This window comes from Bos grunniens, chromosome 11 (assembly GCF_055505025.1).
Source record: "Bos grunniens cultivar Pamir isolate PY7600 chromosome 11, Bosgru_T2T1.0, whole genome shotgun sequence".
Taxonomy (NCBI): domain Eukaryota; kingdom Metazoa; phylum Chordata; class Mammalia; order Artiodactyla; family Bovidae; genus Bos; species Bos grunniens.
Window position 1 is genome coordinate 81,387,015 of NC_141175.1, and position 18,528 is coordinate 81,405,542.

At 36.7% G+C, this 18,528-nt stretch overlaps 1 protein-coding gene and 1 non-coding gene across 4 annotated transcripts in view; one reads left to right on the plus strand and one right to left on the minus strand.

Annotated features, from left to right (window-relative positions):
* Positions 1-18,528, plus strand: part of LRPPRC (leucine rich pentatricopeptide repeat containing) — a 99,379-nt gene that overhangs the window by 52,083 nt on the left and 28,768 nt on the right. For all 3 annotated transcript variants that reach the window (XM_086327197.1, XM_086327198.1, XM_086327199.1), the window contains exons 24-27: positions 3,091-3,215; positions 3,732-3,838; positions 14,931-14,999; positions 15,803-15,893. In XM_086327197.1, coding sequence (XP_086183323.1) covers positions 3,091-3,215; positions 3,732-3,838; positions 14,931-14,999; positions 15,803-15,893 — 392 coding nt within the window. The remainder of the gene's footprint in view (positions 1-3,090; positions 3,216-3,731; positions 3,839-14,930; positions 15,000-15,802; positions 15,894-18,528) is intronic.
* On the minus strand, positions 12,746-12,832 carry LOC147363411 (small nucleolar RNA SNORD35). Its single transcript, XR_015137498.1, has one exon. It is a non-coding gene; the product is annotated as a small nucleolar RNA SNORD35 (small nucleolar RNA).

The following is an 18,528-nucleotide window of genomic DNA, read 5'->3' on the forward strand; positions in this document are numbered from 1 at the left end:
GATTCTGCTTTTATTTCATCGGCTTGTAGAATTTTGATTAAAGTCATATTGAGTTAATTTGCATCAGTCACAAATACTTTTAAATGATTGCTTACTTTTTATTAGCATATATTTTATTTATGAAGATTATGTATATCATTGAAATACTTTGAGGGGTATCTAGTCATTGAAAATATCATAGTGGATTTTTCTTAGAGATAATAGTATGTTAGAGTTGGTTTTCACTTAGTATTATTTGAGGTTTCTGATAGCAGTGGCTAAATTTTTATTTCTATTTAGAGTAGAGTTTTAAATCAGTTCTAGTGTTTTAAAGCATACAGAGGAAAGCAAAGTTGTTTTAGGATATAGAATTACACTGATTAATTGAACCTTCCCCCACGTTTTGGGTGTAAAGCGGTTTCAGCCTTTTTCCATTTGATATTTTGCTGCACTTACTGATGTAATCCCGCCTAATAACAAGTAGTAGTCATGTGATGGTTTTCTCTGCTGGTGTGAAACATTTGAGATGATGAACCCACTAAGCTCCAGTTCATAGAACCTCACGTTAGAGTATTCCCACTGAGAGGAGACCCAAAGATCCTTGAGTTCAACTGTTGAGATAATCTACTTTTTATCACCACTTCTTGAAATGTGTCACATTGTTATAGCCAAGCTATGTGTAGTACTTGTCAATTAGGGTTGAAATTCAAAAGTCCTATGAGTATACAACTATTGTAGCAATGTCAGTTTTAGATACTTTCTCATATTTTTCATTTCCATAACCAGAATTTTCAGGCTTAAATAGGAAAGATTAATGATGACATCAAATTATATGAGGAATGGACATTTTTGTCTCTTTCTTAAAGTTACATGAACCAGCCAAATGCAAGTCAGAATGTAAATAGGAATTGAAAAGAAATGACTAGTCATTAGTTACTTCTATCATCAGTAGGTATGAAATGTTTCATTACAGATTTTTAATTCATTTTGTTGGCAACCTGGGATCAGTGACATTGTTATTTAAAATTACTAACATATATATATGAATTATTTCCATTTTGCCATCCTTTTCTGTTTTTGTTCTGAGCATGTGTAATCTTCAGAAGCATATATTTGGAGACCAAAGACTATTAGTGTGTCTCCTTGATTGACCGGACAGTTATTCATTCATTTATTGATGGCTTTGACCTAATGTAGGGAAAATACAATTGAGATACAATACTATTCCAGTTTGGGAATTGACCTGAAAAAGCAAATCATCCTGCCTTTTAAAAATCTGTTATGTGTTAGTTTTTCTTTTGAAAATATTTTGGTAGTTTTTCCCTTAACTGGAATTGTGGAAACGTAATAACTTAACTTGTATCTGAAGCAAAGGAAAATACTGATTATATAAAGCTTTATATCATATGTGGTAGCTTCTGTAGCATTTCCCTTGTATGACAGTAATCTAGCCTGCAACATCTACTTGCAGTTTTGAAATTAACCTATAATTTAGTCTTCACCCCAAATGACAAAAATTCAAATGACTCCGTGGGGTACCAGAAGATGCGCTGTAAACAGGGCTCAGTAAGGGGATGAGGTGGAGTTCCATTCCGATTGGCTCCTTTTCACTGTGTCAGTATTATTGCAGTGAAATTAACGCTTCTTCATGGTATTGTACTTCTTAGTACAGTTTAAAATCTTAATCTGAATAAAATAGTAATTCAATCTAGGGCAACATAACATTTGTATAATGAACCAAAATGAACCAAAATGTTAGGGCTTCAGCGGAAAATTTTAAAAGGCTTTTCTTCCTTTCGAAAACTGTTGTACGTGTGAGAGAAATATGTTTTCTCCACAAGGATTATCACTAGCTGTACTTTTTGGTCCATACCTGTAACTGTGTTTGTTTGTTTGTTTTCTAAGTACAGTTCATACTTTCTTTTAAATAATCTTTTAAATTTATTATTCCAAGTTATATCACCTTATTAGGTTAAAGGAACAACATTGCTTTTTAATAGAGCATAATGTGTAATTAGATGTACTCTGAAAGGGGGAGTCCAGTGACCTGATGGCAGTGCCTTCCTAGTGGCCTTAGGCTCATCAGTCAATCTCTAGATGCCCTAATTTCCTCATCTATTGAAAAATAAAGGAAAGTGGCAGGTAGACATGGATCACATTATCTAAACAGCTTTCCCAAGGTCTTAATAACTTCTTATACTGTTGTTTCCCAAAGGATAAAAGACGTTTTGAGGACCCACAGAATATATTTCCGGAGAAGGCAATGGCACCCCACTCCAGTACTCTTGCCTGGAAAATCCCATGGACAGAGGAGCCTGGTAGGCTGCAGTCCATGGGGTCGCTAAGTCGAAGACTGAGTGACTTCACTTTCACTTTTCACTTCCATGCATTGGAGAAGGAAGTGGCAACCCACTCCAGTGTTCTTGCCTGGAGAATCCCGGGGAGGGTGGAGCCTGGTGGGCTGTCGTCTTTGGGGTTGCACAGAGTCGGACACGACTGAAGCGACTTAGCAGCAGCAACAGCAGAATATATTTCCATACTCTTATTTAATAAATAACTTAATGAAAATATCTTTTTACTCTAATTAATTACACACCTACTGTGAGTCCTGAAGTTATTTCCTCCTTATCTGGAGAGGCAACAGTTTGAAAATTATGATGAGAATGGTGAACGTGCTTGAAAAGTTCTTGATGACCGTTGATGCACATTTAGTAAAGTTTCCCAAATCTGAAATTGAGAACCATAAACTTAAGTGGTTGGAAAAAATATTTGACAGTAGTCCTTGTTTTTAGAAATAATGCATTCTTATAGCAACTTCTGTATAATATGACGAAATGCCTTCATCTTTTGGACTCTCTAAAAAGTGCCATTTAGCAAGTGAAATAATAAAAGGTGAAGCAGAGAAAGCAAGGAGCCACTAATGATGTCTGTACTCTGAACATTGATTTTTATATAAGGATTATTTCTTCTTTGTTTGTTTGTTTTTCCATTTTGGCTTTGTGGTAGTCTACTTAAGTAAAAGCTGCCTGTGTACTTTTTGACTGGTCATTGTGTATCTCTCAGATTAATTAGATAGATTTTTTTCATTGTTAATATTTTGTTGTTTCCAAGGGATGACTTACCTGCTGCTCTTGAAAGCACCATTGACTGCTATGAAAAGTATAAAATCCTGCCAAGGATTCATGATGTCTTGTGTAAGCTGATAGAGAAAGGCGAGACTGAGCTAATTCAGAAAGGTTAGTCACCTTCTGATATCTTAGGGCTGTTAGTCTTTTTTTTTTTCCCTCCTCTTTCTTGCTTGTGTAATCTTAATGTGTTGCTGTGAGGAGAAAATTTAACAGAAAGACAAGCATATCCAGAGAAACTTTTCTTTTGTTGCGCTTCTGAGTTGAAGAGAAGAATATCAGGTAAATTTTTTAACATTACAGATGTCCTTGTTTTTAGTAACTGTTCATTTTGAAAAGTCGCCCTTTGTGGTTTTTCTTTTGCCCCACTTGTTGATGAGCTGTCTCTGTGGGGATTTTCATCCTTAATCTCACCAGTTCTCTTTGAAACTAGTCATAGGTGCTTAATGTCATAAATATATGCTGTTAGGTAAAGAATGTGACAGAAAATTGTTTCATATAGCTATCAGCTTTAAGTTATTCTGAATATTTATTTTAAAGTTTTCTGATATTTGTTCAGAATTCTTCAAGTGATACTGTGTTACTCTATATTTTTTCTTCTAATATATTTTCTTCTTTCCTCTCTAGCAATGGACTTTGTGAGCCAAGAACAGGGTGAAATGACTATGCTCTATGATCTCTTCTTTGCCTTCCTACAAACGGGAAATTACAAAGAGGCCAAGAAGATCATTGAGGTATGATGTTAACTATAGTATTGTAATTGTACAGCTATTTAGACTCTTAATTAGAATATGTTTTAAAATTTTAACCTTTAATTACACTTTTTTTGATTCATGTTAATATAATTCAGTCCCAATAATGTAGGGTTGGGGGGAGACTCGGCCAGCTTCTTTATTGTATGTAATTACAGTTCAGAAAAGGCAGCCTGGTTGTATATTGAATTTGTTTCTTCACTTTGTTAAATTCACTGTTATATATCAAAATGACATTTGCATATTAAATCTTGGATTGTGGAACAATTAAATTAAACTGGCATTCCTGGGTGTAAAGTTGCTAATCCTCTTTGCCAAGGAATTCTTTGTTCTTAAAAGCAGTGGAATTTAATTTGCTGCAGACCATGCTCAGATTTATTTGTAATGCTTGTCTACAAGTTAATCAGCCAAACAAGTGCTGTCTGCAACTGTTTGGCATTTAATTTAAAATTTCTTCTTTTTTTTTTCACTATGGTAAGCAGTTTATGGGAAATGGTAGGTGACAAACCTGGGCTATTTAGGATTAGTATATTTTATCTAGGCTTGATTGAAATTTTGCTTACTGAAATTGATAAGTCAAAGGGCAACTATGAAGTCTGTCCAAATTGTGATTAATTTCACTATTAAAACAGTCCTGTGTCCCCTAAAAAGTCATTTCATAGAAGACGGACACATCATCTTAGATATTGCTTAATGTGTGTAAAATAAACTTGTAAATATATCAGTCATCATGTTTCTCTCAGATAGACCTTACTGCTTGCTACCCATGTCTTTTCCCAAAAGTGCCCACGATGGACGAGACATAGACGTAGGCTTTGGCCTCCTTGCTTTTATGTTGATGACTGCGTATAATGGGTTTGAAAATACAGGCACACAACCCAGAAAATTACTAGTTTCTCTTGACATTTTTCAAAGAAGAGAAACGTCTAGCATGAAAAAGGACTGTGAAATTAATTCAGAACTTTCTTCTTTTTTCCTCTTTAATCCAGTCTGTCCTTCTAGCAGAGGGAAGTAAGGTGTACTGTCTCGGACAGGTGCCTTTGTAGCTCTAGTAGTTCATTTGTATTTTCTGGGAAATGGTATAAATTCTCTCACTTGAAAGTGCACAGCGTAGGTATCTGAAGATGAGGGGAGCTGTTTGCCTGTTGAGTTCTGCTCCTCTGTATGCATGTTATCAATATAGTAAGGCACCGATCAGAGCAGAAATAAAACTCAGGTATTCAGACAATAGCGATTAGAAGTTCTACAGCAGGAAAGCAGGTGCCTCTCTTTGTGTAATAAGCAAGACATAATAGGAAGAGCAAAAGGCTTAAGAGTGGGTTCTCCTTTTGTCATTTACTTCCTATTGTGATAAAGAATAAGTTACTAAACCTTTTTAAGCTTTCTCATCTATAAAATGGAATATAGTATCTTTCTTTAAGATTGAATCACATAATTTAGTATGTAAAGCAGCTTGCATGTTTCTTGGATTATGATAGTAATCAATAATATTAATCCTCTTTGCCCCTTAAAGGTAAAGACTCTGTTGTCTTCTTCACCCCACGTAATTCACAAAATTATGCTTTAGTGTAAGGTACATTCTTGTCACGTGAACAGGCAAGAGAAGGAGGCTACCTCTTAATTAATTAAGGTTTTGCCAGTGTACAACAGTTAGTTGAGTGTAATCATTTAGGAATGGCTGTATACTGATGGCAGAATTTTATAGTGAAAGTGTATAGAACTGCTTAAAGGATAGAGAATAGCTTTACAGAATCCTTTTGCAGTACCCTAGGGTAGGACGGCAAGGTATGCAATATATGGAAATATTTGAGGCACATTTTTAGTTGTTTTTGTTAATGGTTAGTTGGAGTTGAATTAAAGTAAGAACTTGAATTTTTTTTTTTAACTTTTTATTTTGTGTTAGAGTATAGCCAATTAACAAACAGTGTTATCAGAGTTTCAGATGAACAGTAAAGGGACTCAGCCATATATATATATATATACACATATATCCATTCTCCCTCAAATTCCCCCTCCCATCCAGGCTGCCACTTAACAGAGTGGCAGAGTTCCATGTGGTATTCAGTAGGTCCTTGCTGGTTATCCGTTTTAAATATAGTTGTGTGTACATGTCCATCCCAAATTCCCTAACTATCCCTTTTCCCCATTCTTCCCCCCCACCCACCCCCAACAGCAACCATAAGCTTGTTCTTGGAGTCTGTGAGTCTGTTTCTGTTTTGTGAGTTCATTTATATCATTTCTTTTTAGATCCCACATATAAGGGATGTCGTACCATCTTTCTCCTCCTCTGACTGACTGACTTCACCGAATATGGCACTGTCTAGGTCCATCCATGTTGCTGCAAATGGCAGTTTTCATTCTTTTTAATCACTGAGTAGTATTCCATTGTATGTATGGTCCACATCTTCTCTATCTGTTCCTCTGTTGATGGACATTTAGGTTGCGTCCATGTCTTAGCTATTGTAAGCAGCGCTGCAATGAACACCCGGGTGCACGTATCCATTCGGATCATGTTTTTCTTCAGATACATACTCAAGAGTGGGATTGCAGGGTCATTCGGTAACTCGGTTTTTATCTTTCTAAGGAACCTCCATACTGTTCTCCATAGTTACTGTACCAGTTTACATTCTCACCAGCAGTGTAGGAGGGGGAACTCGATATTTTGATTGTTAAAATTCAAGGCCTGGAGTTCTCCTTTGTGATTTTCTAAGGATTATTGAAAATCTTAAAAGTAATGAATATTAATAAATGAGGACAGTACCAGCATATGAAAGAACATAATAAATACTGAACAACATTTTTATCATTCCCCAAAATGCAACAGTGTGTTATCCAAGGGTAGATTCACTAGGGTTGAATTTCCAAAGCAAAATATGCAATAAAGCTTCTTTGTATCCTAAGCACTGTGGGAGATAAGATAAGCCAGTCAACCAGTCATATTTTATGCTCTCCTTAAATGAAGACCAAGACAAGATTTGGTGTGTTATATGACCTGTGTTTTTAAAATGAGTTGGTTTACATATATCATAAATGTATTATGTTTTAACATAGTTTTATATTTCTAACCATTGTTTATTGCAGGAGAGTGGAATTATAGCTGGTATTTTGCTATATACTTTTCTGTATTTTCTTGAGTTTTCAGTAATGAGGATATATATATGTTCTTATTCTATATATATTCAGAAAGAGTGTTGTTTTCCTCTACAAGAAAGGCTAAGGGAGAGAAAAGTAAATCAGACCTAGATTGATTCTCAAGGAATTAATGTGAAGCTTCTTGAACATAAGATTAATACATGAAGATAACATCTGTATTAGACTGATAATTGTTAACTGCTATAAGAAAAATATAAATGGTTTTGAGAGTTCAAGAGAGAAACTTATTCTTAATGTAGGAAATAAGGTGACTTTACTGATAACGGAGTTTAAGGTGCGGATTGATGGATGTGGTAGCACTCTTCACATTTGGGAGTTTGATGGGGTTGGAAGTGTGTTAAAGGTATTAAGAGGTAGAGCAAAGAAGTAGAAAAGGGAAATCTCTAAATAGTTCCTTTTTTCCTCCAACTTCATTGAGATATTAGTAACACTTAACATTGTATAACTTTAAGGTGTACACCCTGTTGATTTGATATGCTTATATATTACACAATGATTACCATGGTAGTGTTATTTAACAGCTCTGTTACCTCATGTAATAATTACCCTTTCTATGGTGAGAACATTTAAGATCTGTTCTTAGCAACATTCAAATACATGAGAGTGTGTGTGTACATAAGCTGTATTATTAGATTTAATTGCAGTGTTGTATGTTAGATCCCCAGAACTTACTCATTTTAGAACTGGGAGTTTGTACTGTTTGACCAGCATCTCCCTGTTTCCCCCACCCCCAAGACCCTGGCAACCACCATTTTATGCCCTGGTTTTAGGAGTTTGGGTTTTTTAGATTTCACATATAAGTGATAATCATAAAGTCTTCCCCTTTTTCTGACTTACGTTCCTTAGCATGATGCCTTCATGGTCCGTCTGTGTTGTCGCAAATGGCAGGACTTCTGTGTGCATGAGTGTGTGTGTGTGTGTTGTGTGTCTGACTTAAGTCTTATAATTTTCAATGTACAGATCTTTCATAGCCTTGGTTAAATTTATTCCTAGGGTTTGTTTGGTTTTTTAAAATCATTTTGATAATCTTGTGAATTAGGATTGTTTCAATTTTTTTTTCAGATATTTTGTTCCTAGTGGATAGCAGTCAAACTGACTTCTTTATGTTGATTTTGTATCCTGCAACTTTACTGAATCCATTGATCAGTTGTAATAGTTTTTTTGGTGGAGTCTTTAGTATTTTCTACAGATAAGATCTTGTCATCTGCAAACAAAGCCAGTTTTATTTTTTTCCTGATTTCCTAAATAAATCTTTCATCCTGGGGTATAGGATTTAAAAGAAATACCTTGTAAAGGTAGGTTGTTCGCAGAGACCCTTCAGTATCTGAATAAGCAGGCTGGAGTTCATTCAGAAGACAGTGAACTCTCAGCAATGTTAGGAAGAAGTTTATACTAGTAGAAGGATGTGTGATCGATGAAAGGAGGTTTGGGACAGTAAGATTAATAGGATCTGAATTAGGATAGTGGTTGTGGGGATTTTCAGGACACTTTACTCAGTCATTTTAAATGATACGTAATAGTAGATATCTCAATGCTAGTGACCTTAATTAGCAGAAAGTATGGAGGAGACTGGCAAAGATTGAAGGCAGGAGGAGAAGGGGACAACAGAGGATGAGATGGTTGGATGGCATCACCGACTTGATGGACATGAGTTTGAGCAAGCTCTGGGAGTTGGTGATGGACAGGGAAGCCTGGCATGCTGCAGTCCATGGGGTTGCAAAGAGTCGGACACATCTGAGCTACTGAACTGACTTACGGTGAATTAAGGGCTTCTCAGGTGGCTCAGTGGTAAAGAATCTGCCTGCCAAGCAGGAGACATGGGGAGATCCACTGGAGAACGAAATGACAATCCACTCCTGTATTTTTGCCTGGGAAATCTCGTGGACAGAGGAGCCTGGCAGGCTGTGGTCCATAGGATCGCAAAGAGCTGGACATGACTGAGCAACCAAACAACAATGATGAATTAACAGAGGCATAAGAGCATCTAAGCTCTGACTTGAGATACATTGAGGTCTGACAACAGCACCTCCCATCATGAACCCTTATAAAGTTGGCATTGGCAGATTTCATAACTTAAAACTGGGTCAAGTCCTTTAACTAAGGTGGTGGGCAAAATTTGCATGGTTTCTAAAATTTGCGTGGCTTCCCAGTGTGATCAATTTCCCCTCCATTTCTCTCTTCCCTTCCTTCCTTCAGTAAACAGTTATGGATCACATCTTACAGTCTGTCCTAAAGATAGACTTTAGAAAGATGAAAGTGCAATAATTGTTTTATTGTAACAGAACGTGCTATAAAAGTATCTATTTCAAGACTAGATAGATCTTTTTGAGGAAGTTATGTTTGGGATGAGAACTAAAGGATGAACTAGGAGCAAGGCAGGTAATGAGTGGAAGCAAAAACATCTCACTTAGAGGACACTACCTGTGCAAAGGCCCCAGAGCAGGACAGGACTTCTCTTCTTTATCCTTGTTCTTTCTCTTAAGGCTTTATCAGACAACGCTGCTAAGACCACATCTAGAGTGTCTGGGACAGTGTTAAACACTGAATGTTAGCTTTATGCTCTGCTTTCTCTGTGATGTTCTTTCTTGTGTTGAAGTCAAACCCTTTTCTCTCATCTTCAGTCTCATCCTCTGTAGGCTGACTGTCCCTTGTTCCTTCCAGTATTCTTCTGGCACATTCTGGAATGAAATGTGCAACTGGGGAAATGTTCACAAATTATTTTTGTAAACTTCAATATCAGATAAATACACTTTGTGTGTTGTGTTTTGTCTCCCAGTGATGATGGGCAGCCTGATTGTTCCCCCTGTGGATGCTGTGTTGTGCTTACTCATTTCAGTCGTGTCCAGTTCTTTGCAGCCTCCATGGACTGTAGCCCACGAGGTTCCTCTGTCCATGGGGATTCTCCAGGCAACAATACTGGAGTGGGTTGGATTCCCTTCTCCAGGGGATCCTCTCGACCCAGGGATCACAGGTCTCCCACATTGCAGATGGATTCTTTACCGTCTTGAACCACCAGGGAAGCCCATGAATACTGGAGTGGGTAGCCTATCCCTTCTCTAGGGGATCTTCCTAACCCAGGAATCAAACTGGGGTCTCCTGCATTGCAGGCGGATTCTTTACCAGCTGAGTTATCAGGGAAACCCTCCGCTTGTGTATAGATTCAAGTAAAGCTTAACATGTGTTACTGTTTAAAATACACCAAGTTTATTAAGACTCACTATCAGTGCCTCTACTCATCTAGTCATCTTTGTAGGTTTTCTGTCCTTTATTCAATGCATATTTCTTTTGTATATACTTGAAATTGAATCATATAGCTTACATAATACTTTCTTCACCCTACATTGCTCTCTCTGCATTCTCTGAACGTCAGTAAGAACTGTTCTAAAGCATTTTTAATGACTACATCATTCTTTTGTATAAGATTATTTGCCCATTCCTCTTTTGAGAACATTTTTCACTATTGTAAGTAGTCATCATAATTCACATCTTTACCTCCTAGCCTATTTGTTTTTCAGATTATTTACTTAGGATCATTTCTCAGAAGTGGATCATATGTTATTATTTTTAAGGCCCCTGATGCATAAAGACAAAAATTTTGTTGTGTGTTTATAGATGATACCTCTTTTATGGTTCATAGTAGCAAAGATTGGACTAAAACCCAGGCCTCCTGAGTTCTAGTATTTTAGTCCTATACTTCTTTTGCTACATATTATGATAAAATAGGGTGGTATTTCTTTGTTTAGAGAAAATGACTTCATTCTTTTAGTCAAGTTCATTCGCCTCCCAGGAAAGAAGTGTTGTGGGTCATTTAAATAAATTAACACTGTTTAGATGATTCATTTTATCTTTTTAAGATTGCAGCTTAAGTCCAGGGAGAGATGGTACAAACAAGTACAGAAAGTTAAATAATGACATGAAATGTTAAATAACCATATTAAAAGTTTCTGTAGAGAATTATATCAGTTTTATTCTTAACTCTTTGAGCAGCAAAGTAATTACAGCTAAGTTCTCAGGATACAAACACAAATATGAGTAAGAGTCTACTTTAAACTTACTTAGCGTTTCTTTCTAACCTCATCTCTTAAGGTTCAAACCTAGATTACAAGCTAAGTAGTATAACCAATATTAGTAACATTTTAACACTTCTCAAATGATTTTCATGTGCATCTTCCTGTGAGCCTCACAGAACAACTCTGAGGAGTAATTAGGGTGGTGAAACTTCAGTTCAGGGTGTGAGTGTGGAGGTTATTTAGTTAGTAGTTGTCATGGACTTGGAAATTTCAGATTTTCTGTTGGTACACTTACACCATTTCTGCCTCTGCTTCCATGATCTCTCTTTTTAAAAAATTAAGGTAAGATATAATGTTTCATTAAGTTTAAGGTGTTGGACCTGTTGATTTGATGTATTTATGTATTCAGTATGGGGCTTTCTTGATGGCTCAGATGGTACAGAATCTGCCTTCTATGCAGGAGACTTGGGTACGATCCCTGGCTCAGGAAAATCCCTTGGACTAGGGAATGGCAGTCCACTCCAGTATTCTTTCCTGGGGAATTCTATGGACAGAGAAGCCTAGTGGACTACAGTCCATGGGATCTCAAAGAGTCAGACATGAGTGAACTTCACTTTCACTTTCTTTTTCATGTATTCAGTTCAGCCTCCATGATCTCTCAACCTTTAATATCTGAATCACCAAAACAACTTAAAATTTCTCCAGAATTTCTCTTTCTTGAATTTTCCTTCTCTCTTTCTCTGCTGTTTCTCTTCCATAACATTTCAGCCAGAGTAAATTTGCTATCTTCTCAGGGGGCATATCCCTTCTTTTTATGACTTTGCCTTTAGGACCAAAATTTTGGATTATAGCAGTCTCCCAACCTTTGTTCCTCCTTCCTTTGTTCTTTAACAGATCAGATTCAGGGCTTTATTCTAATTTGCCTTCCTTAATAAGCCAAAATGGATCTCACATATAAAGAAGGGATTTTAGAGCTAGCTCCCCCACTGTGTGCGTATGTGTGCTCAGTCGTGTTCAACTTTTGCAACTCAGGGGATTGCAGCCCGCCAGGCTCCTCTGTCCATGGGATTTCCCAGGCAAGAATACTGGAGTGGGTTGCCATTTCCTTCTCCAGTTCCTCCGCGTCCGTCCCCCAAATTTCAGGAGATGTCAGTTCTCGTGCCAGTTTATACTCCCTCTCTCTCACGAGTTACTTAGTATCTTCTGTAACACTGGGATCATATTTAGTTAATGATAGATGGTTGGTTTGACTTGCTCAGCCATATTTTCCTCCTTACTAGACATGGTCTTTAAGCCTGTCTCTGGAGAGTGTAGAGAAAGGACATTTGTTGAAAGGTTTAATACTTACCATGATGCCCTTTTACTCCTTGCTGTTTTGGCTCTGGGGATAGATAGTTGGTTCTTACTGGTTTTGTTTGTCCCTTCCTCCTCGTGCATTTGATTGTCCTCCTACTACTTCAGCTAGAGGACGTGCAGCCAGAGTGGTGGTTTTCCATTTTCCATTTCTAGCAGTAATGGTAACAAAACTCAGAACAGGTAAAAATCACTATTTTAGTTAAATTTAAAATGATTTCCTTTGAGGGGAGTTTGTCTTTTTTTTTTTTTCTTTTTTTTCTGGGGGGATGGGGGACAGTTCCTGGTCAGGCCCCACAGGGAAGGGAGCCATGGGCAGCCCGGGGTGTCCAGGACGCAGGGGGCCGTTGAGTAGGGTTCCCAGGAAGCCCTGCTTCCAGCATCAGTTGTGCCAAGTGGCCTTCTCAGCACTGCCCAGGGTGGGCATCTGAAGAGCATCGTGAAATAGACATCATTTGCTGAGGTGGAGTTTGAAGTAGAAGAATATTCATCTGTTTTCACTTCAAAATGATAAGTATCAATATTATACTTAATATCTGTTTCTACTAATATACATAGAAGCCTGTTATGAAAAAAGCAAATTTATATCAGTGATGTAACGAAATTAATGAAAATTATTTTTTAAATTGGGATTACTTTTTTCTAATACAAGTGAACCTGGTTCTGAATTGCAGCTGCACAAAGTGTGTTTTGAAGCACAGTAACCCAGGTGGAAACAAACATGCTGTTTGTTTTTGAAATTACAATAATTACTTTATCCTCACTGTCTATTAAATAGATTGTGCATAGGAAAAACAGGAAAAATTAAAGATGAGTTCATTGTTTTAATTAAGCATTAACTAGTTTTGGATAAGTTATATTTAGCATCCCAATTGGAATTCTATTCTCCATGTTTTTATTACATTTTCTTTTTTTTTTTTTTTTTTGCTTTCAACTTACAGTGTTTAAAATTCAATAAGATGTTAAGAGATAAGCCAGAAATGTAGACTGTTACAGAAGCCTAGGAGATTTAGTTAATCTGACCTAGATGTTCTTTTGATGATTGAGATTGATTTGGGAAAACAGTCCTTAATTTCATAATGAAGCATAGGAATATCTGCCATATAAGTCAGTTGTCCTGCCAGTGACAGGCAGATTAATCGGCCACAAAAAGGAAGAGTTTGCCATGAAAGTTGTGCTATTTAGATCATTGCCATTTGGATGAGCAGTAATATTGAAAGTTGTTAGTGAATGTAGCCCTTACATTTTGCCATGTTCTAAAGAGGATTATCTAGTATTTTTTTCAAGGGCTTTTTGTGTACATTTGATGTTGGCTTCGTTTTCAGTGTAATGCACGTGAAACAGAACAGATAATGTGAGAACATCCTTGAGTAGAAATTGGATGTGAAAGTAAAATTAGTGATGTTTGAGAATATATATATATCAACAGTTAATTTATTCCACATTTATTTCTTGTAACCCAAAATCTGGGTACTTGCACGGTTAGAATGAGAACACTTAATTTACAAACTTCTATACCAATTTTTTTGTCGTTCTACCAAAGCCCTGAGATGTTGGTTCTTGCATCAGCTTTTAATTTAACATTGTACAATATTAAGAAATAAAACATAATGAGGACTTAGAAATAAGAGATCAGATTTGAGGGTTGCTTGGTGTAGTCCACAAAACTGAGTGAACAAAGCAGTAAAGGCATGTCCTCTGGACTGGAGCTGCCAGGGTATGTTGTTTTCTTGTCATAATACTGTGATCATGTATTAAATAATGTAGTGTTTTCATAGGGAAGCCCTCATAGATGATGAAGATGCTATGGGTAGAGTGATAGATCCTTGAAATTAAATGTGAAGTGGTTTGTCTTTTATTTTAGTATCCAAAATTGTAAAGTAATTGTTTTGAAACTAGAATTATTGACTAATTATTAGTTATTCCTAATTGAGGCTATAACATACATCTCAATTATTGAAATAAGCTAAGACTATGAACTAACTGAGTACTTGGATTGTTTTTAGTACCTAGCTCTTGAAACATTTAGTTTTCGATACTAGGCAGGCATGTGTGGTAATCAGAATACTTTCATCACTAAGTTTTACAAGGCATGTTTCTGTAAAAGCCATGGGTTTATCATTGTGATAATTATTAAGTCTATGAAACGTATTAATAATTTTTGCTTTCTGAATCTCTTGGGATCTCTATAAAGTGTGTGTGTGTGTGTGTCTAATTTGATATATTTTGGAGTTGATTTAGTCCATCATTTCAAGGTTTCTTTCTTTTTCAACTACAGAACGCTTAGCCATTTTTAATAATTATAGATTTATGGAATTAAAATTGACCTACAGAGTAGCATTTTGAAATAACCCGAATCTGCTAGACATTGGTTAAGTATAGGTTGTTCTAATCCTAAAGGTCCTTGATAACTGTGGGATTAAGTTATAGATTTCTTTTAGTATATACATTTGGGAAGGAGGCAGCCAGGGTCATTAGAAGGAAAACTGTCATTGAGGGAAAATTAACATTTGGCTAAAGCCTTACCTTGTGTGCTGTATGATTATTTTATTTTACAGACTCCAGGCATTAGAGCTCGGCCTACAAGACTTCAGTGGTTTTGTGATAGATGTATTGCAAATAATCAGGTTTGTGTTTAATTTCTGGTCTCCCTCACCCAAAACTGTGAGTAGAAAGCAAGTGTCCTCCATGTCCTGTGAGCATTTGGGGATTTCATGAGATGTAGCTTTGGTTACCTTTGGTTACCTTGGTGATTTTCCAAATAAGCAATCACTTAATTCTGGTTCCTGAGGTCTACAGAATCCCTAAAAATAATAACATGGGCTCTGAAGATTTCAGCTGGCTTCATTCTGCTTGTTGGTTTGAGCAGGGCTGACGTTGCCTTGGCAGTTGAAACCTGCTTCAGTCGTTAGTGACCAGAGGAAATGCTTGATGGGAGCCCAGTGGAGTTTCTACTTTACTCCAGCCCAGATGCCTCTCACATCGTGCCAAGAAAAAGCCACAGGGAAAGAGGAGTATAAAGTTGGGGTGGAGAATATTCCTGTTAACAGATATAGATGTACTCACTGAGTCCTCCACCCTCAGTATCTTTGAATTTTCCAAAATGCTCCTCCGTGGAGGTTTTCACAACTAGAGAGTCATTCATATGTATTCTTGTCTCCAAAGAATCCTTTAGCTCTTTAGTTTAAAATTGTTTTTAATTGTGATAAAATACATATGGCATCACATTTATCATTTTAATCATTCTTAACATGTATAGTTAGTGGCATTAAGTACAGTTACATTCTTGTGCTCAGTCCTTTAACCTTTGAAGTAAAGTTAGCCTGCCCTTTGGGTAAAGCTGATTTGAAGGATTATTCACCTGTGACTTGTCAACTATAAAATGCATCCTTTATACAATCTAGATCCCTCTGTTAATCTTATTTTTAAGGTTGAAACTCTAGAAAAATTAGTGGAGCTGACACAGAAGCTATTTGAATGTGATAGAGACCAGCTATACTACAGTCTGCTAAAACTATATAGTAAGTAATATGACTCTTTCTCATGTTTGTATTTTGAGACATTTATTCTGTGGAAGGCAGTGCCTGGAAAGGAACATCAGGCCCTGAGGAAGCTCCTGGGGGTTTTCACTTGTGGAGTCTTCCACAGAGGCTCAAGTAGAGGCTAGATTGAATTTATATCACAAAATGTTGTGTTGTTTCACTAGACATCCTACGGTCTTCCCTGACATTCTTACTGCAATAATGAGAAAGTGAGTAAACTCTTCATCAGAGCCACAGAATTTAATGGGAGTTTTTGAGGAGAAACTATTCTTTTTTTCTTTTAATTTAAATTCTTTAGTAAATTTATCAGTCACTTCTATAAGTAATCATTGACATATTCATGTGTCTAGATATTTTTCCAGAAAAATGCATGTTTATATACAGACTCATTGTAAAAAATTCCTTTTCAAAATGTGATTGTATTGTAAGATAGTTTTGACTCAGTTCTATATTACCAACCTTTTTCTGCACTTTATCATCCGCCAGTGACTATATTGAACAGATATATTAGAGTTTACTCAACTTGTCTCCGACTGCTAGACGTGTGACTAGATTTTAGTTTTCCATCTTATAAAACACTACATTAGTCGTCTTTATACCTTAATCTTTGTTCACAACCTTAATTGTTTCCCTAAGCTGAATTTGTATTTGCACTAAGGGTTGAAAGTGACGGTCATTTCTGAAACTTGGGGTCTCTGCTGTTAAGGAGTTGTCTAGTATGTTTATGCAAGTTTACACATCTGGAACTGTGTAGTCTCTTAAGGTATTTTGTGGAGAGAAACGATGGAATAGTCGGTGACCTTTCTTCCTTCCTTTCCTACATAAGATATTTGATCTTGATTTATTCTTCTTTTTCCTTCACCAAACATAGACAGCAGTGAATAAGCTGATTCATTTGTCTTTTTGAACTCGTATTTATCATCATTGGAGGCTTTGTCTTACATCTTGATGGTGTATATTAAATATGCTGGAAATCTTACATTTCATTCGTTGGTTACATTGACATACAGTTCACATGTAATTCTTAAAACTTTTCCCTTGAATGATGATCAGATTCTGGCATCCAACACTGAGGTTGTTGTTGAATGTATAGAATTTTAAAACTTGGGTTTTAGGCATTTAATCCTTAAATAGTAGTTTATAACCTGTATTAAAGTGCTAATTCTCCCCACTCCCCCTGCTTTTTCTTACTTTGAGAGAATTCTTTCTTTCATAAGTTCTAATTTTTTGCAAACTAAAAATACCGAAGTGATACATCTAAATGAGTTTTCAACCTTTAAAGTCATCCCCATAGAAGTCTTTGACTCAGAAATATCTCTGAAGCCCACAGTGCTAGCATTGAGGTAGGCACTGCAGATAGAAAACTGGCGTTCTTCAGAAGAGCTGGACCTGAGCTGGGACTGCCGATCCCTTGGGCTGAAAGAACAGCTGCAAGGACACAGGAGGTGCGTCCAGGGAAGATGAGAGGCGGCCGGCTTTACAGGCTTCTTTCTCCCTCTGGAGCTGACCTTTTGCTATTGTCAGCAAAAGGAAGAAAAGGAAAAACAAGTTTTAAGTTCATCTTAAAATTTCCTTTAGGGATAAGCAGGAACTCTTACCAGTAAACTCTGAGGTTTATTAGCGTTTTCTTTAATCCCTCTGTCTGTTCTGATGGACACCCCCTCCCAGCTCTGTATTTGAGCCAATAGTCTGAGAAGCTCTCCTCTGCTCAGCCGAGGAGCCTCTGAGGGTGAGATAGCATGACAGTGGCCTCTCATGGGACTGGAATCCAGAGGAATCATCATAGGGAAGTGTATACTTTTTAACCCAGCTTCTGTCATGTTATGAATCAATAATGTGGTTGTGGTAACCCTAAACCTTCCCTTTCTGAAAGAAGAAGCAAGCTGTCTCCTCCTGCATGTGCCCCCTGCCCCTTTTTTGCCCTCTAACTTGGACCACTACTTAAATATGTTGAATAATTTATAAAGCACAATTTATTTGAAAAGGAACATGTAGTATGGAATGATATACGAAATGTGGCCCTGTAACACATGAAAAGTCCAGACTGGATTTCTGAGAAAACAGTTTGTTCAGTGTATTGGAATTTTTTATGAACTCATTCTTTTTCATAATATAATTTTAGCCCTTGAAAGGAGTTCATTTTATTATTTTGGAGTATTTGTTAAAGGGCAGTTTTGCTTGTTTTATTTTAAAATAGTACCTTTCACACACATGTACACACTTACTTTGTTGTGAATTACAGCACACTACAGAAACATGCACAAGACAGAGATACATTGCTCCATGGTTCTGTAACACCCAGCCTCCATGGAACTATAATGGAGGTTAAGGAATAAAAATGTAACTCTCTTCATTCCTGTAAATACTAGCTCTACTAAACCAGCTTTCCTTTTCTACTTAATAATATGATGTTCAAAGGTGATCTGTTATAGGAATCTGCCATAATTCAAACTTTAGTTCTCTCCTTTCTAAGGTATTTTGACTTCCCACTGTGATAGTCTTGTGAAATTAGCTCCTAAGCCCTGCAACAAACATTACATGAATGAAACAACTCCCTCACCTGCATATATATTATTATTTTAACATTACTAATAAGGAATATTCTCTTATTTCT